The sequence below is a fragment of the Marmota flaviventris genome, chromosome 20 (assembly GCF_047511675.1).
Source record: "Marmota flaviventris isolate mMarFla1 chromosome 20, mMarFla1.hap1, whole genome shotgun sequence".
NCBI lineage: Eukaryota > Metazoa > Chordata > Mammalia > Rodentia > Sciuridae > Marmota > Marmota flaviventris.
Window position 1 is genome coordinate 3,476,061 of NC_092517.1, and position 24,486 is coordinate 3,500,546.

At 48.9% G+C, this 24,486-nt stretch overlaps 1 protein-coding gene and 1 long non-coding RNA gene across 7 annotated transcripts in view; one reads left to right on the forward strand and one right to left on the reverse strand.

Moving 5' to 3' along the window:
- Positions 1-274: 274 nt before the first annotated feature.
- The window catches only part of Prok2 (prokineticin 2), a 45,964-nt gene continuing 21,752 nt past the window's right edge, over positions 275-24,486 (reverse strand). Inside the window, exons 1-8 of one of the 6 annotated variants that reach the window (XM_071605890.1) lie at positions 21,959-24,254; positions 21,168-21,387; positions 19,764-19,969; positions 14,406-15,533; positions 14,015-14,182; positions 8,367-8,492; positions 2,660-2,722; positions 275-1,495 (exon numbers count right to left, since the gene is read on the reverse strand). In XM_071605890.1, the coding sequence (XP_071461991.1) occupies positions 1,391-1,495; positions 2,660-2,722; positions 8,367-8,492; positions 14,015-14,182; positions 14,406-14,486 (543 nt within the window). In that variant the 5' untranslated portion in view covers positions 14,487-15,533; positions 19,764-19,969; positions 21,168-21,387; positions 21,959-24,254 and the 3' untranslated portion in view covers positions 275-1,390. Of the gene's footprint in view, positions 1,496-2,659; positions 2,723-8,366; positions 8,493-11,664; positions 11,856-14,014; positions 14,183-14,405; positions 15,534-19,763; positions 19,970-20,077; positions 21,388-21,958; positions 24,255-24,486 lie in introns of those variants that run through there. The other 5 variants (XM_071605889.1, XM_027931822.3, XM_027931823.2 and 2 more) reach the window with 5 other exon arrangements.
- On the forward strand, positions 10,833-13,284 carry LOC114089867 (uncharacterized). Its single transcript, XR_003582261.3, has 3 exons — positions 10,833-11,432; positions 12,109-12,233; positions 12,518-13,284. It is a non-coding gene; the product is annotated as an uncharacterized lncRNA (long non-coding RNA).

Sequence of the window (24,486 nt, forward strand, 5' to 3'; positions counted from 1 at the left end):
CGAGAGCTCCAGCACAGGGCTAACCCTCGGTCCGTGCCAGGCCTGCTGCTCTGGGACGTGGCAATGTCCCTTCATACTCCAGAGCTTCACTGACGTGCACATAGTTTATTTGTCGGTACTACCTTACGATCCATGCAAACACCATGGTCCTGGATGTAAAATAAAAACGCACATCACAGGAGGATAATTTTTTGCCAACCTTGGAGGTGTCTTTGCCCATTTTAGCATGTGGCCTGTACAGGAATGTGCTTGTAAGAAAAATGACAACCAGGAGAAAAGTGAAAATAGAGTCTTAAAGTAAATCAAGTGCCGTACAGTACTGCCATTATTCTGATACAGAATTTTCACACAGCAATATTGACACACGTTACACAGGACAGGATATCAGGCAATCCATTGCAAAAGAACTTCTGATGGCAACAAAGCTTAAATTGTAACAATATTGATTTAAAAATGGTAGCTAGAGAGCTTTACACTGGATTACAATGAGTACTTCTTCCCCAGTGACATATTTTTTAGAACATCTCTAATGAGGGGACTTTTTAAAATGTAAACTTCATAAAAAAAAAGGAAGAATACATGTGCTATTGTATTGGAAATGACTTCTTTAACTCAAGAAAAACCCCAAATCTAGGAATCGGGACTGGATCCACGTGGTTTCCCACTGATTCTGGCCGCCCCAGTTCATAGCAGAACTGAGGCCCACCAGGATGGCCGGGTCAGGAGGCTTCCAGAGGCCCTCCCAGTCCCCCCTGCCGAGGAAGAGTGTGGAGTGCCTGGCTCTGGGGTCCCCTTTTGTTCTCACTGAAGGATCCGGGGGACAGCTAGGCTCTCACCAGGGAGTCCACCAACAGGACACAGGACACAGAACTCTCTCTTAAAAACGCCAATAGGGCAGAGAGGGAAATGGGGAAGAAACAAGGCCTTAGATATCTTTAAGAGACAAAGACCAAAGAGTGTGTGTGTGTGTGTGTGTGTGTGTACACTGTGTGTGTGCGTGCGTGCACACACACGCACACACACAGACACAGAGGCAAGAATGGAGCAGAGGGGTGGATAAAAAAGAAAATGTTCCTGTAACAAAATACCAATTCTTATTCCCATTTTTGTACAAGTGGGTGAGTTATTGGCACTAACAAAGCCAAACCAAACCAAAACCCAACAGGGAAATGAGAATCGGTGCCGTAATGCTCTGCTCTTCACATTTCTGTCCAAAATTAAAATTCCCTTTCAACGGGGGAAAAAAAAAAGTCACTGAAAAATCAAAGATGAAATGTTACTTGGAAGCCAGGCGCGCTCCTCTCCGGCGCTGCTGGTCGGGCAGGATCCCAAGTCGGGCTCCGCAGGCCTCTGGACCCTGTGCACGTGGAAAGTTCCTTCTCTGCAGCCATCACTTGTGGGCTAAACAAGTAAAGCGGTTAAATGAAGTCCGCACACAGGCCAAGCCCGGCAGGCAAGGGCAGGTGTGGTGCATTCTCCGTCCGAAAAATGGAACCTGAAAGAAAAAGGGGCACGGAGTCAGGGGACCAGCTTCAGAGCCCATGAGCCCTGGAAGCCGCCCCTCTGAGAGCAATGGAGCTTCCTGGGTGCTCTCGCCGTGCAGTGCGCGGAACACTCGGTGCCTCCTGTCTGTGGCGCTTTCCATCCTTGCAGACACTCGTGAAGATGGAAAAGGCTTTAATGACACCTGTGTGACAGGGGAGACGCCGAGGCCCAGAGCGAGCTCGGCAAGCCGTCGAGGTCACACGGTGGACCTGGGGCTTGGCCTCCAGCTGGACCCCAGACACCAACCTTTCGCCTTTCCCTTTGTTTCTTTTTAGTGTCCCACTCCTGAAGCCCCTAAAGAGGAGCCCAGTACTCGGGTCCTGGCCACAGCTATTCACAGCTATTCAGTGAGCAGACGTCAACGCACAGCCAGCAAGTCACATGCCAACTCACACCTCTGCCGCGGACGCTAGGACTCAAAACACCGAGGTGAAAGAGGAAAGGAGCACGATGATGGGAAGAATCAGGTTCGCTTTGCAGAAATGGAACCAACTGGCCCTGGCTACAGCTGGCCCAGCAGAACAAGGTGTACTTGGTCCCCAGGGTCACCCTAGGGGCCTAGCTCAAGTCACCAGTGGAGCTGGGGAGGAGGCTCAGCCAGAAGCCGGTGAGTGGTGGGGCGCTGTGCCCGTGGCAGTGGGTCTGCTCAGTACAGGTCATCCCTAGAGCAAGGAGGGCCCCAGCCAGCTCTCCCCTGGAAGAGGGCCTTCTTCACCTCCTGCCCAAGGTCTTGCAAGTGCTCTGGAGAAAATCTAACCCCAGGCCTGGAGATGTGAGGGGCTCAGGGAGACGGGATGGCAAGTGGCTCATTCAGGGTGACACGAAGGAGGTGAGGATCCTCCTGTAGCTCAAACAGGTGGAGACCTGTGTCCCGCCTGCTTTGAGCCCAGGGCTTCCTCCTGTCAGGAGGCCTCATCAAGTAGGAATCCACTGAGCAGGTTTCTGCCTCACAGAGAGGTTTCTGCCTTTCTGTCCAGGGCTGTCCTTGTCAGGGCAGGCCACTCCAGCCCCGCTCCAGGGTCAGACTCATGGGTGGACCAACCCTGTGGGTGCAGCAGCCCAAGGCTGAGCTCTGGGCGGGTCTCTCCTGGCACCAGGCTCACCTCCTCCTTACCTCCTTTTTCCTTCTTCTTCTCTTCCTCTCTCTTCTTTCCTGCCTCCCATTTCCAAAATGGTTCTGGAAGGGTCAGGGAGACGACTGAGATCAATACACACAAAGGGAAGAACGGGAGGCAACGGGAGGGCAGGTACGTGGTCAACCTGGGCCTGGCATGAGCCGCGGCGCCCTCTGGCCTGGGGACACGTCACCTCTGCTGGGGCTCTGGCCACACCATCTACCTGCAGGCACACTGCCCGTTGCTCAGCCCAGGGCTGGTGCTCAGAACGGTTCCATCACTGTGTGACTCAAAGGGTGCACTGCAGGGACATCTGCTGCCCCCAAGCATGGGAGGAGGTGGGCACAGCTGTGCTGGCCGAGGCCATTCAACCCTGGAACTTGGAGCTTCCTTTCAACAAGGCACCTAAACTCCTGCCCAAGCCAGGGCCCTCTAGCAGGGGCGGTTCTGACGGAGAGATTCCAGGCTCTCTCCAGACACCTGCTTGCCCCCAGCTGGGGGGGGGGGGATGCCTACCCCTATAGAGAGGGAGAGCAAGCTGCCTGCATCCTGAATGGCCACGACAGCCCCTCACAACAAAGCATGGTCTAGTCCCAAGGGCCAAGGGTGCTGGGGTTGAGTAGAACCTACAGCCCATCCAGGGAAAAGGAGCCCACAGAGAGCGCAACACCTCCAGCGTCCTTCCTCCTTCCTTCACCCAGGAATGCCCCATGTCAGGGCTGATGACAGGTGCCGGGGACACAGCAAGGGCTGAATGGGAAATGACCCGTCCTCCACGTAGGACGGATGCCAGGGGAGACCGTGGCTGGACCTCAGCACCTCTGAGCTCCCTGAGCGGGTCCTCGCGCCTCGTCATGCTGATCACAAGGGAAGCAGCAAGAGGAAAAACAGCACCATCCAGGGCCTGGCTCAGGCCTCAGGAGGCTGCAAGGACAACTGTCCCCAACCCAGGGCCAGCTTTTCACTGTTTTGAGCAAAGGGCTGCTTCTGGATGCCCCCGACTGTGGTCACCTAGATGCCAAGGGGAAGAGCACCTCATCGCTGGGTCCCCTTCATTCCCAAATTCGGGCGTTGGCTTCCCCAGGCCCTGGCTCTTTGTCACCACGCCCTGACTGCGAGTGCCAGTGGGGCGGGGGAGGGCTGTGTCCACCTTACTGTCTTTATGAGCTCTTAGCCCCTGGCCTGGTAGACAAGTGACACTCAAGAAAATATTTGTTACAGGCTCACCAGCTCTGCCCCAGGCCTCCTGTGGAGACTGCGAGCCCTTTCCTGAGGGCCAACAGGTGACCATCTTAGGGTCCTGGTGCCAGTAGGCCCAGCATGACTGACGCTGCCAAACTCAAGGGGCAGAGGCACTGCAAAACCGAGGCTCAGGCCCCTCATTTCACAGCCACATGTTTTTTTGCAAAACTTTCAAAAATACCTTTGCATTCTTTTTCTTATTAAGGACACCAAGACTGCAAACGTCAATGTGGATCTGCTGCTGGGGACCTTAACACAGTGATTAGATCAGACCGAGCTGCAGGTCCTCTTCTCATTCCAACCCTGGTGCCTGGGTTCCAAGACCCAGCCTGGCTCCCCCTCCTCGCCCCAGCCTTGTACCATGCACCAGCCCAGAGAATTTCCCTCCTCCCCTTACATCTTGAGTTCCTCGTGACAGAGCAAGACTTCTGATATCCCCCCCAGCAGGTGCGTGCCCATGGCTGGACTGGCCCGTTTGCTTCTAGATCCACGTGCCACATGACAGAGCTAACAGGTGTCTTCTCACACAAGCTCTAGAAAGTGTTTGCCAAAGGTGCATATTTGAACCATTCAGCCCAAACTTGATGGTTTACTCTGGAATTAATGGATCGCTCAATCCAGGGTCTCAGAGCCTGCAATTCCAGACAGATTCTAGAAGTTACCACTGCAGAATGTCAGGCATGATTTCCCCTGTTTGTGGTGCTCCTAAAGAGAGAAGAGCACCTCTGTGAAGGCCAGGTGTGGGGTTCGGGTAACAGTGGGCCTGAACCGACACTGAAATCCTGTGTGTGACACTGGACTGTGGTTCAGCAAGATGCTCCCGTCAGGAGAAACGGAGCCAAGGGTGCATAAGGCCAAGGTGGAGAAAACCCGTGTCAGATGAGGGCAGGTTTGGCCGGCGAGTGTCTGCTGATTTGAACCTGTGACCATGGTTCAGGGTGGACGGTGGTTCAAGACATGCCTGACAGGGACAATGAGGACATTGGCACGTTGTGTTTTCTTCTACCTGTCACTGATTTTTAAAGTTATTTACTCAGTCTTTTAGCTCATATTCTGAAACTGTGTTTGAGGTTTGGGCATGCAATGGCTTTAAAAGTGAAACCACTCATAATTTTTTAAGTCTACAATAAATGGTTTTCAAAAAATGAAAAAGTCTCAGGTTTGTATTTTAAAAATTTCCTCAAAAAAGTGAAATGTATAGGTCAATTTTAAAATGACCTTAAAAAAGCTTACATAGTAGGGGGCAAGGCCCTGGGTTTCATCCTCAGCACCAGCACAAAAAACAAAAAAATATTAAAAGACTAGAGGCTGAGGCAGGAGGATCGTGAGTTCACAGCTAGCCTCAGCAAAAGTGAGGTGCTAAGCACTTCAGTGAGATGCTGTCTCTAAATAAAATACAAAATAGGGCTGGGGATGTGGATCAGTGGTCGAGTGCCCCTGAGTTCAATCCCTGGTTAACCATCCCCCCACCAAAAAAAAAAAAAAAAAAAACAATAAAAGATTGGAGGAAACAGTTATTTAAATTTTTAAGTTGGAAATATTAAGCAATAAAATATAAATATTAATCACATTAATCCAAATAGGATAGAAAATCTGCCATAAACCTTGTTCTTCAAGTATTTCCATTATTTTATGACTGGATTTTATTATGAGAATCATAATCCAAAATAAAAAAGTATAGCGATTAATAGAAATTTGAATATTTTTTTAAAGGGGAAATATTTCCTGTAGACATGACTCAATGTCATTTACTGTTAAAAATATATTTTAAATGAATACCTGTTTGAAAAGCTATTATTTGCTTAAAAGTATGTTTTGAAAGCAAGTTCTTTCTTGATGGATTTATTTTATTCTATTTTTAAATTATCAAGTGTAAAGTTAAAAACTATGCAATTATAAAATAGCAGCTGAGCAGTGACCGTGAACTCTGCAGGTCAGCTGGTGCATTTGAAATGACGTCCCCTGCCCTCGATGGCCATCCAGTGCTACCCACAGCCCTGCGGCATCCATCAAATATGTTTGTTTTGTTTAGCACATTTTGATGGCTCACAGCCACCAAACAGTGTCTCCATTGTCCCCATCCACTAAGGGGCACTAAATTTTAGGGTACCACTGAACGCATATCCGAGGTTCACCAGGGGTTTCTACAGGAACAACTTTCTTTTTCACCTGTTTTGAAGGGAAGATAACAGAGAGATACTCTGGAAGAAACTAGATTTTTTTTTCTTTCTTTTCCAAATTGGCTAATTTCATCTGTAACAAGTCTATGACTTACTCTTACATCATCAAAGTGACTTTGAAAATGTTAGTTTCAAGACAGGAAAAAAAAAAAAGTTAAAATTGAGTTCTAGAAACACATTTCAAGTGGACAACTGAATGGGGGCAAAGTCAAAGTCTGACCCCAAGCCTTGTCTTTCAGTATCTGTGTTATTCTGTCACTTCATTTCACCATGAAAACCACAGTCCCTTAGTTGAAGATTTCACTATCAGACTGTGATGAAAACCAAACGCTGGAGGTCCACGTAGGTGACCAGAGGCGGATTCCGTTTGCTCTCTGGTCCACGTGACAGTACACCTGAACTTGAGTTATCTATGAACCGGGGAAGCCGCCTCTGGTTCTTTCCCATTTGGGAAGCTCAGCAAAACCATCGGGCACTAGAGTTGACCTGTGGAGGGTCAACTCATCCCCCCAAGCACATGGATTGTGGTGAAGTCAAGGGGCATGTGGTCAGTCGGGAGGAAGCCAAGGTCAACGTGTGTCCCCGAGTGTAGACTGCAGTCTCAACTAGCTCCTGAGCCCTGTGGAGGCTCCATTGTGACCAAAGTAAACCTGCTTCTCAGGAGTCAGTGAGTGTGAAGAAACACACACACACAGTACTCAGTGTGGAGTACCTGGCACGTCACAGCCCTCGACAAGCGGCAACCATCAGTGGTACTAGCACACAGATCACACACGGTGTCCTTTTCGGAAAGGACACGAGATTTTAGGGTCTAGGGCAAGTGGAGTTATTCCAACACTGCATGAAACAAGGATCCTTCAAGGCACAGGGCGAGAGCAACCGTTTCATGGCCAACGACTTAAGTGCACCAAGGACGACTCACATTCAGTACATGTGATAAAAAAAAATGGGGATCGATGCCCAGGGCACAGGGCCAGCTTCAGCTGCCCATGGGGAGTCTGGCATTGACATGGACAGCTAATCGTTTGCAACCTTTTCTGTCTTGAAATGACTAAGAATAAAAGGTGCATGTCATGCCTTGAAATGACAGTACTGTCTTGCATGGTGAAACCACAGGCAGGAATGGCCCCAACGTAACAGGAAACATTTCACAAGGCAGCCACCGGAAAGCCAGTGGCTAATGCAGCCTTCAGAGAGGCCCTGTCAATGGGAATCCATCTCACAGCTCACAGAGCTGACCCTTCTGCCAACAGGCTGTAGGTTATTTCACGGTGTTCACTCCAAGATGGATTAGAGGAAAGAGGTCTCATTCTATTGCAGTTTGAAACCCTAACTCGCCTGGTAAAAAGTAAGAGAGAATGTGCAATTCTATCTGATTTGAAGACACTCAACCTGTTTTCAAATGAGAGTGTCCAGAGTTCTGTCTCCATCAGGCTACCTGGCTGGGGGCTCATCTCAATTCCCCTGGACTGCATTTCACTGACCGGCGGAACCAGGAGGGGAACCAGAGGAAGTCACTGCAGCCTGCATCCCTGGAGGGCACTGCTGACCCATCAGTCTGAAGGCAAGGCCCCTCCAGCTCCACGAGCTTCTCTGCTCCCTTCTGCTTCCTGATGTGATGCAAACCTGCTGGCCCCTCCAGAGGGGCAAGGCTGCAGCCTGGGGACCCCACCCCTAAAGCTTTGTGCAAACACTCCTACAATCCCATGGCTACCCTACACATTGTCAATAACTTTCCCAAAGCATCATTTAGATTACTATGAGCGAGATGCTACATGAGCAAGGAAGTTGGAAATGTACATAACAATAATCTCTAAAATCATGGACAATGCATCCCATAGATACAGAGGTAAAATTTAGAGCTTTTAAGATATAAGGATAATGGTATTACCCATGATTTCTGAAATAATAACAACCCCTCCTCCACCACAAAGGTTATTCTCTTGTGCCTTATCAGCAGATTGGATATTACAAGTCTTTTCAAGAACTTCTATACTATGGTTTCTATAAAGATGCATAGTAGAGTATCCTATATATTTTGTCCTAAATAATTTCTAAGTGAATTTGCATGGGAGAAGTTATTCTGATGAAGTGCCTCTAACTCTAGGATGTGGATGGGAGAAGCCTGGTTCTTTGAAACGAAAGGGGAGAGAAAAGAGAGTTGTCTTCCCATTGTCATCTCTCCAGACGTCCAATTTCAAGCAAACTGTCCCCAGTTCCCGTCATACAGGTCTTTCTCGGGGTGGCTGGGCAACATAAGAGAACCCTTATGAGGCCAACTGACCTTCCGCGTCAGCGGGTGGCAGCTGTCTCCCACTTTGCCCATCGGTGTGCAGATCCGGATGCTCTTAACCCAGATGCTCACAGCGCAGCACATGCCTCCACCACACTGGGGGTCCTTGTCGCAGGCCTGAAATTCAAGGAACAAACAGATAAATACAGACGGCGGGAGAGACTCAGGGTGGGGGAATCTAAAATTAGAAGGGAAATGCTCCTTAAATATCCAAATGTTATGATTTTAAATAACCACACACACACACATATACATATATATATTTAAAAAGCTTCATCTGCTAGCACATATCCACAATAAAATCTGATCAGCATAGATTTTTCAAGAGTAGACTAAATAATGGCCTACACATTATGAACCCTTTAAATAGAAGATTTTTTAAAAAATAAAATCAGCTCTCTTCTTCCAGAGCTTGATGGCTGAATTGGCTTTAAACTTGAAGAGTGAGTCTATATTAGTCTTAGACGGTACGTGGCCATTAGGAACTACATAAATCGAATTGCAAGATTTTGTGACTATTAACTACAGAATACATTGGGCCTAGTTTTGAAAAGAGATTTAAATGGTTTCTAAATCTGGCACGAAGCACTCCAGACCCATAAAGGCACCAATGTAAATTTTAGACGTGTTCGTTTTTCCCTTTCAAATGTTTGCATTTTGGTTCATGAGGCTTGGTGTTTCTCACACCACTGTCGTGACCGCCACCATCTCCTCCTTAAATGAAAAGATCTCATAGGTCGAGAATGGACAGGTCAAGACTCTTGCCTTGTGCGCCTCCTCTTTCAGATGAGCAGCTTGTCAAGTGGAAATGAGTGGCTTAGGGTGTGACTCTGTATCTCACAGTCAGCGCATCCTATAGTTTCAAAGGATTAAGAGGTGCAAGTAACAAATGCAGTGTCCATGGCAGTAACTCCAAGCACATGCTCCCAATATAAAAACCCAAGATAAATACAAGGACTCAGCTATGGAGGAATTTCCATCCTCTGCTGAACAGAGACAATGAAGTCTTTAATAAAATGGATCCAAAGAGTGATTATTTTTTCCTAAAACCAATAAAAAGTGGGATGCTTTGTCTAAATGGTGTGCAATAATGGGTTTTACTTGTGATAAGGTAAAAGCATCTCATGCTATACATGTAAGAGCCTACAAAGGCTATAATTTAGGCACAAAGTTAAATGTGCATTTATTGTAAACAACTAAAACAGTCCTTCTAAGATCTCAGTTTTGAGGCCAACCATGACTTCTCAAAACAAATATACGGACATGTTCTTAGCATTATTTTTCATTAAAAGTGAAATATCTTGCTTTAAAGTTTATTTACTTCCTCCTTTAGAATTTTCTCTCTATTTAAATCGAGTATGTACATTGAAAACTACAGTTTTCACTCTGGATGGTTTGGATTTCATGGGACAATATCCAAACATTTGTACGTGTGTCAGAAATCCCGTGTACATGACTTTCACATTCCGTAAGTGAGATGTCCAGTCAACAAACTTTTCCAATATGTTTTAAGAAATCTTTATGGACATATGAATCAATTTCAAAATACCTACATATATTGCTAAAATAAATACTTCGGGTAGAAATCTCAGCCAGTATTTTATTTCAACAGATGGGTGATAGCCTGAATTCTGAAGCCCCACCCACTCTTTTTAGAGCACAATAAAAAATCTAGCCAGAATCTTTTAAACCTCAATCAATCACTCTGGTGTTTAACATTCTCTATATATGTAACACATCTAGAGAAGTCACTAAGTTTTTCAGTTGAATCTAGGTGGTTCCTGTCAGGGAGACAAAAATGACACTTTATTGCCACATGGCTTTAGAGAAGTTGTGTTTTTTTTTTTTTTTTTTAACTTTTTGTAGCACTGAATTAAAACAATAACAATAGCAAGCATAGGACTATGTATCAAGCCAAGTCTAAATCTCTGTAACAGACAACCAAGGTGAGAAAATGTTCTTTTGTAATAAAAGGTTCAGCTCTTGGACAAAACTTAGGAAGAAGTAGATAAGTTTATCTATTTTTAATTATCTGTTTCCTAATGCCCTTCATCCCTAACCCATGCAGACCCATTCAAATAGTGCTGTCCTGTGAATAGAACAAAAAGATACTTATATAGCAAAGGAACCTTGGACACAGGATTAGTAGACATTTAAAATGAGCCAGCAGGGAAGAGGGAGGAGAAAGACTCCACAATGTTTCAATTCTCATGTGTCAAAAAACCCCCTAAGTCCTTTTGTTCAGCCACACAGACTGGCCACTGACAATCTATACAGATAATTTGTTTTAAAAATACTCTAATAAAACCACAAGTTTATAATTAAATATCTTTTGGGTCTGACCAAATGCTGTCAGCACTGTGACCAATTAGAACAGAGAGTTAAGCCTTACTGCATTTCCCAATACATCATTTCAAATACATGTGTTATTTAAACACACAAAATGCACTTTGATGTTTCAAGTAACTTAACGAAATAAATGAATTTAACGCAATGAAGCAAAATACTTTAACACTTAGGAAAAGAGTGGAACACAGGCACAACCAGCAAACAGCAGCGGTTTTGCAGTGATGATGGTGAACTACAAGAGGCTTTTAAAAACTGTGTGCTGTAAACTCATTCTTCAGATTCGCCTACGGACCACAGCTGCCAGTAGGAGAGGACTGAACTAGTGGCTGCTTCCAAAGCCACTCGGGACGCCCTCTGGAAGTTGACACATCTAGTGGCCCAGACTCCATCATCAACGGGACACTTTACAGGGAGAACCTCAAGAATCCAGGAGAAGAGCCTGCGATTGCACAGACACAGCCCTGACCCAAGTGATTTCCAAGGGCTCTTGTGGAGGACACCCGGGGAGCAAAGTCCTTCCATGCTGGACTAGGACCCGGGGACCTGGGGTATTCCTCTTTCCCTCTTGCTGCTTTGCAACTCAGGGAGGGGCGGTCATTAAAATGCAAGGTTCGAGAGGCAACTCTGAGAAGAGTACCTGAGAAGGCTGAGAAAGAGACTTCTTTCTGCCAGACAGACAGACGCGCCTGACAGAGGAGCACAGAGCAGGTTTGCGGGGGAGCGGGGTGAGGTCGCTGGGAGCAGCTGGTGGCGGAGGTGGCGGGTGACCCCCATGGCTGGGCAGGGCACTTTCCCCCGTGCGCCAAAGGCCGTCCCGAGCAGGTGTCCCGGGCAGGTGTCCCGCTCGGGCCACGCTGCCCGCGCGCCCTGGGCTCCCGTCCCGCGCCTCCCTGGGCGAGCCCCGGCATGCCCAGGCGACAGGTGCCGGCGGGCGGCTTACCCCGGTGATGACGGCGGCGTCCCCGGCGGGGGGCGTGAGTAGCAGCGGCGGCAGCAGCAGCAGCAGCAGCAGCGGGACGCAGCGCGGGCTCCTCATGGCGCCCCGGGCCGCGCGGCGGTTGGGGCGGTTGCGGCGAGGAGAGGAGCAGCGGCGGCTCCCGCGAGCCTCCGGCGGTTATAAAGGCGAGCCCGCCGTGACTCACGCCCGCCCGGCAGCACGCGGGCACGGCGCGCCACACGCCCCGCTCGCCCCGCGCCCACCCCGCGGCCCGCGCCCCGGCCGCGCACGTGCCGGCGCCCCGCGCGCCCTCGGGTGCCACGCTGGCAGCGCCCCCCACACGCGCCCAGAGCTGCGCTCCTGGGGTCTCGGAGACGCTCGGTGGCTGCCCTGTTTCCCAAACCCCACGTGCCAGCGCCCGCAACTTGCAGATCATTTGCTCTGCAGATGTTAGGGAGCGCCTAGTATGTGCCAGGCGCCCAGGACACAGGGCGCGCGGGCTGGGACACACCGAGGCCCCAAAACTGTTCCCGCGTTCAGCAAGTGTGCTCCAGGCGCCCACTGCCTGCCAGGTACTGCACCCGCTCTGTCCCACGGCAGAGCAACTTAGCAGAAAGACAGACAACCAACAAACGCCCTGGGAACGTGGAGGGCGGGGCGGGGGTGGGTTGGGGGAGAACAAAGGGAGCGCAAAGCACCCCTGATCTCACACCCCGACGACCGGCATGCCGAGGGGTTGGTCCTTAACAGCTGTGCAGCCTTAGGTCTTTCCTTTGGAATGCCTTCCCTCCTGCTCACATCTGTACCCAGCCCTCTCCTCCCTGATCTCCTCACTGCACTCTCTCTCTCTCTGCAGCTTCGCGCCAGTCCCAGGCAGAACAATGCAGACCGATGCCAAGGGGAAATGAGAATGCCTGGCTTCCTGTGCCAGTCTGGGGCCCCCTTAGCCCCAGGTAGGCAGCTCGCTTGCTCTTGAATTTTCCAGGCTAGGAAAATCACTCTTCAGTTTTTCAGGATGCCATATGGCATGACTGTGATACTTTTACTCAGGCCAACAAGAACTGTCTACTGGGTTCTAGACTTCCACGGAGAGGACCAGCCACAAAGTGCACCCCATCTCCGACCCTAGGGTCCCCCAGCCCCCTGTTCACCTTGACAAAGTAGGCATTGCCACACCAGACCTGCTGGCTCCCTGGTTTTGGGATGCCCAGATTTTCCCCAATGGCCAGGATCTCTGCTTTCCCCTGTCCCTTAAGGACCACAAGTTGTTGAAAAGCAGATGTGTCTTTCAGCCTCTTTAATAAATGCAGTAAGGAGAGCTGGGACAAAGTTTCAGACTGTGGGGCTCCCTCATGCCAAAGCATTCAGACAAACTGTAGGGGAAAAAAAATTAGAAAAGATGAGGCAATTATCCGAATGTCAAGCAGCTGAATATTTAGAAAACCAAATCTTTGAGGGACTTCTAAAGCCTTTTTTTAAACACATGTTTTCATGTTTGAGAAACATCCTGGAACAGAAAACACAAAAGGAATCAACCTTCCCCCCCCCCCCCCTTTTTTTTTAACTTTTAAAAAACTGTTAAAATTGGATTCACAGTAAAATAAGTGGAAACAGTAGCAAGTGGCAGACTGGTGGAAAGTTTCCTTCCTGTCTCCATGCCAACGGGAGCATGGAGCACTGCCGGGTAAATGCAAAAACCAGTCCACGGAGACTTCAACATTCCTGCATTTTTTTTTTTAAATAATGGTCTATTTCATATTTTCTACTATTAAATTAAATGCCAGGTTGGGTATTCCCTGCTTCTCCAAGCCTAGAAAATAGGCTCTGTCTACATAGGAAAAAACCGATTTCAAAGTGGCTGGTTTCTTACAGGGCTGTTGGGAAAACCATCTTCATAAGGCTTTTTTGAAATAAGTTTGGAAATACTTAAAAACAGGGTTGGTTTGTTTTAATGTTGCTTCTTTGTGGACTCTTCTCTGCCCTCTTCCCTTTCTGTGCTGGGGATCAAACCCAGGGCTCTGCACATGCTAGGCCAGGGCCCTCACACTGCGCCACATCCCCAGCCACCCTCTGGGACTTTTAATTGTTTTATTGCTGTACAGAAGCAGTGAAGGCTCTTGATACAATGCTTTGAATTGGTGGCCGAGTCAGAAAATTGAGTCTGACTTCAATTCTTACAAATGGAAAGATGAAAGAACGAGTTTGGATTAGTCCATATAATAACCTAGGAAGACAGACCTACCAACAATGAAATCAAAATTGAAGAGTCGCTTTCTGTTCTGTTCTATTACCTCGAATGGTTGATACTGCCCCCCGATCATGGAGCCCAGGAGAGCCTGCAGGAGAACCAAACCTGTGTGTTTGGGAGTATAGACCTGCATCCCCACGGCGGCCGAGGCTTTGCTGAACTGAAGGCGTGATCCAGCCGGGTTATGTGCTCATGAGTCAGGTGGACCTGGACAGGAAACCTTTGTGACCACTGGGCAAGCCCCTTGACCTCTTTCAGCCTCTGTTTTCTCCCCTGTAAAAGGACAAAAATACTAGTCTCATGGGTTATAGTCATGGGGGTTTAAGGGAACAACCTTCATTGGGGGTTTAAGGGAACAACACCTGTAAAATACTAAGCACAGTACCTGGACTAGACGGGGAGCCCTGTTAGGGTTACCTCTTAGTGAATTTTACTACCTAGGTCTCTGCTGGAAATTTTAACCAACACTGATATAGGTCTTTTCTAGTTTGCTCACCCAATTAGATGCGCACTCCTGATTAGGACTCGTGTCTAATTTCCTGCGAAAGCCTCTTGCACACAGCTTAGAGATACACATACAGCCAGCCCTCAGGAAATAACTGGTGGTCCATAGGAATATATTATTCTGCAGAGGGAAGTCTGGAGACAGGTTGCAAGCAGACAATGCACAGTGTAGATATTTAATTCACACAAATCCACTAAATGTCGTGGACCTGGTGCAGGTGAACTGCCCGCCACTCTGTTCAGAGGACGTATGACTGAAACGAGCTGAGCCGGCAGACAAACCCGTCTCAGCCAGCCACTCAGCGGCCCTGGTTGGTGAAGACTGCATTTTAACATGATGGACAACGTAGGTGGTATAGGAGGTTAAGCTGTGTCCCCCACGAAACTATTTTCAACTCCTAGCCCTTGTCACCTGTGAATGTAACCTGATGTGGAAGGAGGTAGATGTGATCAAAGATGAAGGTGAGGGTGGGACTGGGTTTCAGTGTGTGGTCCAGTGACTCGGGTGTCATCATTAGAGGAAAAGGAGGTTTGGGTGGAGTTGCAGGGGAGACCCACAGAAGGGAAGGCCACCTGAAATTGGAGGCAGACATCAGAGGGACACATCTACAAAGCCAGGAGCACCGGCATTGCCAGCTACTATCAGATCCTGGAAGAGGCAAGGACGGACTTGTCCCCAGTGTCTTGGTGAGGAATGTGGCCCTGTTGCTGGACTTGTAGCCCCTAGGATCATGAAAGAATACACTTCTGAGAGCACCCAGTTCTGGTAAATTCTCCGGCAGCTCCAGGAAGCTCCCACAGGTAGGCAGAGCTGGAAGGCACTTCTGCTTTCAGCGGCACTGCCTGGAATTGATGTCTGTCACTGTTGCTCACATATCAGTGACCGACACAGGTCATGTGACAGCCTGTCTTGAAGGAGACAGGCCAGGCAGATCTGCAGGTTTCTCAGGTTTGTGAAGAGAACCACAATCTTCTGAGCAGCACTGCACCCTGAGGAGGAGGGTCCTCCTGAGCCAGCTGGAATGATCTTAGGAGATATTGTTACAAATGGTAACTTGTTGCTGCCGCCTTCCCATTCTTCCTAGTTCAGTGCTCCTTACACCAGAATCACACAGAGACTCTGAAAGAAGAACGAATGTATGAGCTGGGGATATTTTCATCTAGGCAGGTAGTAAACCACCATTTGTTCATTCATTCATTCATTCAAGGAGGATTTATTTCCTAAGCACATAATTATATGCCAGATATTGAGCACAGCATGATGGGAGGTATTCAATCAATGCTCACTGACCAAATGACTAAAAATATGGAACAGGGCTGATGGGTGGCTCCTGCGCGTCCAGTCAGGAGTCAAGAGGAAGAGATGTAACTGATTCACCCAAGAATAAAAATGAGTGGCGTTTGCTGTTGGTGAAGATAAAGGGTGAACAAGGCAATGTCCACGGGCCTTGAAGACCTCACTGGGGAATGCTGGAGCTAAACCTGGGCCTGGAGAAGGGCAGGCACACAGCCCTGGGCTGCAGAGACAAGGCTGAGCTAAAGATAAGGTTCAGGCCGAGAGGTTCCCCTTAGATTTTCTGTTTTGTTTTAATTAACTCTTTTCACATAATATAGCCACAATGGTAAAAATCTAGAACAGGGGCTGGAAAAATGTGACCTCAGTCTATTTTCGTAAATAAGGCTTCACCTGGACAGTCACATCTGCCCTGTAGAGTCCTCAGCAGCTTTGACACTACAACGGTGGCACTGAGTACTGCGTTGGTTGAGGACTGGTGAGTGCCATTGCTGGGACTGAGAAAGCAAAACGATTACGATTACGGCTTGGCCCTTCACAGACAGTTTGCTGAATCCCGTTTTTTGTCTAATTGTCCTCAGGGCAAATGTCTTACCCCTCCTTCTCTTGGTTCTCTTGTGAGGTCTACGCTGGGGCTCTCTCTGTTACTCAGGGAAGTCACCTTCTTCTCGAGTTCTGGGGAGTCGCCCAAAGTTGTGGCTGGTCAGTGGGTCGCAGTCACCTTATCCTGTGCACACCTGCTTCAGTCGCCAGTCATGCAGTAGACGCTCAATAAACACTTGTGGGAAACTTCTCCATGGCCTCAGTAAAGAGAACTTTTATTATTCTTTTAGGTGAAGCTCTATTTTTAAAAAAGTGACTTCAGCTTGCTTGAGGACTTACTTTGTACGTGTCTCTCTTGTGGTTGCTGTTTGTTCGACTTCTGATAATTACAGCATAATAGGTGGGCCTGGTGATTTCATAACTGGATCCTGTTGGTCTTTGTGTAAATGATGTTTCATTTACATGGGTTCCAAAAAAAAGTAGAAGAGCTTTTCTCCTTGTTTCTTCACCTTTTATCCTTTATCACGGTACCATGGCTTCTCTTGTTAACGAACCCATAAAATCTGTCTGAATTATCTTTTTCAAATAATAACTGTGCTTTAAATGTGACATATGAATTGCTTTTATAATTCTAAATAAGCCATCTATTTTAAAACCGAGTTCAATGCTGATGATCTCTCTTTATTTAAAAAAAATAAATCACCAAGATTCAATTTGAAAGCCAATTGTCTATGGAGGCACTAAAAATTATTTGGTCTATTCAAGTGATAATGTACAGTAAAGTTTATCTATTTTTAAATAGTTGAAATATTAATCCAGGAGAGAGCGTTTTCATAAAACAATTAGCACAAGATGCATGAGGGGTCAGGATGAGCATCTGGTTCTAAGAGCTCTGGGTTTTATTCATTAGGATGCTGAATGTATTTAATATTCATTTTTACCATTGAAGATGGGCCTTCAGGCCAAAGCTTATGCATCATGTAGTTTATTCAAAGGAAGATTGTTATGCAAATCTGTAGCATATTTGGGGACTTTCCAGACAGAAAGAGAAAGTCTCATAGAAAAGAGTTTTCTTAAGAACCAGGGCCAGGTAATGACCTCTGTTATTTCAGGTCCAAGCGGACCAGCTGTCTCACGCAACTAAGCTCCACTTAGCAATTTGGTTTCCTCCCTTAGGTTTGAAGGACGCCGATGTCTTAGAGAGGGGAAGCACTTGGAAGGAACAAGAAGACAACTGGGTGTAGGAAATGATGGGCATAAAAAACCTTAGGGTACAAAACAAGGATACAAGCTCCTTTTCGCTTTCGCAGTGTGAGCCTTCGCTCACCCCCATGCACCCTGCACCCCGTGGGTAGCCACTCTCCTAATCCCTGTTTCCCAGAGGAACGTGAGATTTGGAGAGATCGGCTGTTTAATGCGGAATCACAATGAGGACTAAGAAGTGGCGCTGGCCCCCACTGGGCTAGCCTGCTCCATAGTTAACTATCCTCAAACGGATTGTGAAACCTCAAGGTAGCCAGTCAACGCCTGTTGTGTGCGTCTCCCCCCACCTCAAACTGAACCCGCCCCCAACAACTGGAGGCCAAGGCCAAGGGACAAATGGCAGACTTCTATAAAGGAGAGTTTTTGTTTGGGGATCTTTATTCCCCAGAGAGACCCCCTGAGAAACAGGCTGGTGGAGCTGCTTCGGTGGGAGGGGGTGGGGCCAGCAGAGCTCCTGCTGGGCGTGGCCATTGTCAGGCTTCTAGAGGGGCCTGGGTTCCATCTCTCTCAAGGTCAGTGGCCTGTCTAGGTTTCCAGGTCAGCAGAGGAAGGCGGACCCTGGGCTGAGGACTCCAGCACAGCATCTGCAAACAAGGGCTTCTTCTTAGAGGAGTACTGAATTGTGTGACAGAGATATATAGAGAGAGGGAGAGAGAGAGAGAGGGAGGGAGGGGGGAGAGAGAGAGAGCAGGAGAGAGAAGAGAGAAGGAGAGACAGAGACAGAGAGGGAGAGAGAGGGAGAGGGAGAGACAGGGAGGGAGAGAGGGGGAGAGAGAGGGAGAGACAGAGAGGGAGAGGGAGGGGAGGAGAGAGGGAGAGAGAGGGAGAGACAGACAGAGGGAGAGACAGAGACAGAGAGGGAGAGAGAGGGAGGGAGGGAGAGAGAAAGAGAAGGAGGAGGAGGAAGAGGAGGAGGAGGAGGAGGAGGAGGAAGAGGAGGAGGAGGAACAAGAACCACAGAGGGCAGTCCCAGGAGAATGGTGGCCAGCCTGAGGGGTCCTGGTGGGAGGAAGTTCCTCCAAGCGGGTCCCCCTTGACCCTGGGGAGCGGGACATTCAGAACACACAGCCACTGCTGCTGGTTCCTGCAGCCCTGTGATGAGGTACCCCAAGGGCCTTGCTGAGGAAGAGGCCCCGGAGCAGAGGCCGGGGAGCCCAGGGAGGACGTTCATCTGACCAACGCTCTGCCACTCTGATTTCATGACCCAAACTGTGAGACTTGTCACAGGCTCTTCGCTTCCCCTCAGGGGCTCTGAGTAAGTGTACCAGCTGCGGGGGACCTCGGACAGCCATCAGTGGATCAAGAGGAGGCCACCTTTAGAGGCCCGGCCTGAGAATGGGCATGTCCTCACCACGCAGCCCACACCAGTGTGACTTGCTCCAGAAGACCAAGGAGCCCGGGCGTGTGGCTGGAGTGCCATCAAAGAGTGGGATTCGACATTGCACTTTAGTTGCGTGTGCACAGCGACCAGCACCGTTCACAGTTAAAACTCTTGCACACTCCTATGGAGAGGCTCGAAACTTGGGGCTGGTGAACAGCCTGAAGGGCAGGAGACAGCGAGCTGAGCCCACAAATAAAGGGTGACCTGCTCCCAAGGAGATGTGTTGGCCTCAAAGCATATTAAGCAGTTCTGATAAAATGATGATAGGAAACATCAAAATAAGCACTTGCTGATTGCCAGGATTGGAGCAGAGTGTTGAACACGCTTCATCTCATATGATCCTCCCACCCCCTGGGCCATGATCATGACCACAGTGAACAGGCGTAGAGCTCCTGCCATGTCCCAGGCCTGATGCGAGACTCCTAGGGGTCTGCTTCACTGAGTCCTCGAGACCTTGTGACGTCAGTAATAATACTGCCCATCTGTCAGCTTTGGGACTTTGAGCAAGGTCTGAAAAGCATTTCTAATTGACACATACACATGGCCACACTTACAGGTGTGACTTTTTTGGTAGAGAGACTTACAAGTGTCATGATCGAATCAGGGTCATCAGCATCTCCATCTCTCCAACTTGATCATCTCATTGTGTTGGAAACATTCCAAATGGGCTCGACTACCTACCTTGAAATAGGCCTCAGGCTGCCGAGCTGCCCACGGCTGGGACGTGTCCCTCCCGCATAGCTCAGTGTGGTACCTGTAACCCACCTGGCCCTCCCCCTCCCATCCCCTGTGCAAATTTCTTAGCATTAGGAAAACTGAAATGTATGATCTATGCCTAAAAGAATAAGACATATGAGAAACATGCTCACCTGTCCCAACCCGAAGAATGGACTGAGAGACCAAGGTACAGGGAAAGCAAGGCTTTAATGACATCTGTGAGACCAGGTGACTAGTGGCCAGGGACTCCCAGGGCGTGATGAGCAGCAAGTTTCGTCACCTGGCTCCTCGCTGGCTGAGTGCTGTGGGGTGCACAGTCTTCCTGGACGTCGCCTAGGTGGTCCTGTCTCCTGTTGGGCTATTTAAGGAAGCATACCTTTAGTTGTTCCCACCTCCCTTTGTTCCCTTGTGGCAAGACAGACTTCCTGGGTGAATGCCTTCTGACACACGTGCAGTTCTTCTTTACCTAAGTTACTGTCTCTCAGCACAGAGACTCTCTCTCGGTCAGGTCGACCCCTGCCCCACCTCCTGTTTGTTGAGGGCTGGTCAGGTGCATGGACTTTGGGTCTGCCACATCTGTAGACTGTGGTGCTGTTGTACAGGTCAACTGCCTGTCACTTTCTACTCTGCTCCATTTCCCCTCCAGCTGCCTCCCCGACATCTCAGTTTCACACATAAGGCTAACCGCTGTACTCTGAAATGGGCCGCTGGAATTTCCATTTCTCACACACATGTGCACATGTAAAGAAATAACAGTGATCAGAACAACATCAGCACCACGTGGCCAAGCCCAGCGTTAGCATCAGACACCGCCAGGATGCCGAAGCCCATCCGCGCCCTCCCTAAAACATACTGCACCTTCCCCTGAGATCAGAACACATTCCTGTTTTTTTTTTTCTGTATTAACCATCTCCTAATTTGACTTCCATTGTTTTGCCAGTGACATTCAGACCCCCCCCTCAAAACCACAGCTCTTTCTCCCTTCCCTCCATTCCACCAACGACTCTGCGCCCTTCTTTTTCTCTGCATTCTGAAGTATGTGGTTTTGCCTTTTTGGATTCCTCAGGACTTTCTTTCATTGACCAGGAAGAGGAAGCCCAACTCCATCCAACTAGAGCAAAGGGAAGAGGGTGTGTGGCTGGCCCTGGGGTCCTGCGGGCTCCGCCTCCACAGAGCCCATCCACCTCTGCTCAACACTGCGTCTTAGAAAAGTGCCCTGTTCTGAGCACAGCAGGCACAGTCACCAACAGAGCACAGCTAGCTGCACAGCACTCACACCCTGCTGGGTCTTACAGGTCTAGAGATGACCTAAGTCCACAGGAAGAGAGCATATGCCATGTGTGAATGTCACTCCACTCAGGAGAGGGTGCGGAGCATCTCTGGACTTGGTGTCTGCAGGGGTCCTGGAACTAGTCCCCCCAGATACCAAGGGGTCATTATTCTAGAAACTGAGGACCTGGGAAAGTGCAGGCTGGCCTTCAGTTATGCCTCGTGTTGGGCTGGGCCTCTCTGTCAGTCCCCTTTGTGAGGCAGCCATATGGACTCAAGGGACACACCGTCATTCCTCCTGTGTGTGTGGTGAAGAGGGGGACTCCAAAATCCTCTCCTTCCACCTAGTGATTCCAGTAGCTGCCCCAGGATTCAATCTCTGAGTCTATCTTTAGGGCCACAGGGTGGAACTTGGAGCGTTGCAATGGTGATCCACAACTGGGTGGCTTCACCCAGATCCCCGAATTTAGCATAGAGAGCAAGGTTCTTCCAGGGAAAGTGAATGTGCTGTTAACAAGAACAGAGGAGAGGATGTTGTACAAAGAGAGCAGCTGTGGGCCCCCCTTCTGAGCAAAGCAGGGTCACGTTGTACATATCCACCAATTCTTGGTGAGTCATTCACGCTTTCCCACCACTCAAGACTGTCTTAGTCTGTCTTCTGTTGCTATAACAGAATCCACGAGACTGGGTAATTTATCAAGAAAAGAGGTTTGTTTTAGCGTTCCCATTCTGGAGGCTGGGAAGTCTGAGAACACGGTGCCAACATCTGCTTGGCTTCTGGTGGGAACCTAAAGCTACTTTGAATCACGGAGGGAAGTTGAAGGACCAGTGGGCATTCATGGAAGAGACAACACCCGGGGACTTGCCTTGGTTTATCACAAACTGCTCTGAGTAACTAATCCAGTCACCCAACCCTCTTAATGATCCGATCACGTCTTCTGGCCCACCTCTCAGTCCAGAAGGACACTTCAACAGGAGTGGTGGAGGGGGACAGACCAGGTCCAGTCCGTAGCACTACCCATCGGAGGGGCGTCCCAACCACCTGGACAGGAGCTACGCTATTGCACAGGGACCTTACTGAGGACTTCACCTCTGGTTTCCAGGTCTCAGGGACCATGTGCTTCGACTCTAGAGAGGCACCCTGGGTGTTCAACGTTCAGCTCTGCATGCATCTGACGACTGCGTGGACCCTCCACGCACCAGGAGGAGGTGAACAAGGAAGAACTGAGTGGGTGCCGTTCCAGAGATGATGAGCAGGAAAAGCCAGAAGCAAACAGAAAGCAACCCATGATTACTCATAATAGAGAGAACCACCAAACAATGAGCACTCGTGGGGCTGGGATTATGAAATATTTATAGATCACTGTGTTGTGTTTGCCTCTGCCAACGAGCTCTCATTTTTTACATATCTCTATGCTTTTATTAGAAGCCGTGGGAACAACTCCCCTCATTTTTGCCGCCTATGCAAATTGATTTACCTCGGCATCTACTGACCTTTCTTGACATGTTCTTAGACTGGGCCCGTGTTGGTTTTGAAAGAAGGCTAAGAACCTGATAATGAGCACTTTTAGAAGATAACCTGACCTTGAAGCAATGATAGTGCAATTACTTTTAGAATTTAAAATATACATGAGATTATATCAATTTTTTTTTTACTTTAATTATATTCTTCAACAGGATCTTTGGAAGGGAAAACACGCCATGACCCTATCCAGGGACCCATTTCCCTCAAATTTGCATATAGATCACATTTTTGTAAATTGAATCATCATTTAGGGTTCCAGAGTGACACAAAAATTTTTCGATGAATCATGGACTAATTTTAATTTTAAAGGAGAAAGAAACATCTGAGCTATGTCGCATAAGATTTTTTCATTTAGAGATGTGGGGACTGTGTGGACAGCAAGAAATGACTTAGCCAAGGCACATGCACACCGAGTCTGTCCTCTGATTTGTGTCCTTCTGCAGGAATATGCACCGTGCAATCAAGAATATGTTTCAAATTTAAGAAACATTACTTTTTTTATGATTGCAGAGAAAATGGAGAAGGAAAGAATACCATGTGCAGGATCTGAACAGGCAAAGTAGGAAAAGCAAATCTCATGGAATCAAAAAGATTTGTGGAAATTTGTTAGTCCTTGAGCAGGTTTCATAAGCGTAGTGGGAAATGATTAAACAGTCATATTCTGGATTGTTCTAGTGGGCTGATCAGTCAGTATGAGGGTACGTTATAGTGAAGAGACAAACATGCCTCAATGGCTTTCTACCCAGAAGTCTACTTCCAGCCCTCCTTGTGGGCCCTCTCAGCCTGGACAGAGCCTGCTCCCTCTCCACTGTGGCTCTGTAGGTCCTACTAGACTGCCCTTCTGCAGAGAACAGCTCCAGGTCACAGTATGGATGGACTGAAATTCCACGAAACAGCGGCCACCTTTCTGGCCTGAAGGACCCAACCCATCAAGACAACCAGTGCTGCTAGAAAGTGACAAGAGTCCCAGAGAGGAGGCAGCCAGATCAGAGGGCCATCAGACTCCCGGACGGCGCTCACATGAGCAGAGCTGGCGGCTTGCAGGGAAAGCAGGAGAAGGGAGAGATCTGGGCTGCTGGCCCAAGTGAACCACCCGCTAAGACAGAAGCGTCAACACTCTTTGTAAGAACACCGCGGAATCAAGAGTCGCCACGGCATAACCACAGAGAAGGAGAAGGTGTCATACGAAATGACAAACCTCGATGACACCAGATTGACAATGGCAGTGAGCATTAGCATCTCTTCCTTTTGTCAGAAGAAAGGAGCAAAGGGCAAGAGCTCAAGAGCTCCCACAACTTCCGCTCACAGGTGACAGCTGTCCCCAGCTCTGCACTGGCTGAGGGGAGTCACAGGGCCACGCCTGACTCTAAGGGATCAGGAAGCTGGAGTTTGTTCTCGGGGAGGAAAATTGACAGATTTAAAAATGAATAATGAGACCTCGTGCATGAAGGCAGGGCCACTGTTAGGAAGAGCAGGTGTTTGGGAGTCTCAGAGCCCCTGGGGGATCCAGCTCCCCACCTGATCCCAGGTGCACGCTCCCCAGAGTGTCTTACACAAAACCACTTATGTAGCCACAGCCGGCTGGACCAGGAAGCGGGCAGGGGACCCACGCTGGGCCATTCAGAATGTCCAATCTGATGGATCCCATGGGATGCCTGGATGGGGAGGCCCTGCAGGGCCAGGGTCGAGGTAGAAGTGGCCTCATAGAGGTGGAGGGGGAGAGCCCAGCGTGGACAAACACTTGCACACTCCTGGGCGGCACTGCTCCATGCACTGAGCTCCACCGCCCAAGCTAATTCCAGAGGATGCCTATCCCTCCCGAGACACCACTCAAGGGCTGGTTCACAGCGTGTCGCTGAGACTACCGTGTGCGTGTGGCTTCTGGAGCTGGGCAGTGCCGTGTCGCTGCTATGGCAGACTGGAGACACACACGGAGGAGAGAGGCACAGACATGTCATTCTCGGGGCACTGGGCTGCGACAACAGTAATTCTGCTGAGCAGATGGAAAAAGAACAGACTTCTGATCTGGTGTGCGGGTCTGTGCGACAACAGATTGAACCAGGAGTGGCTGGAACCGTGGA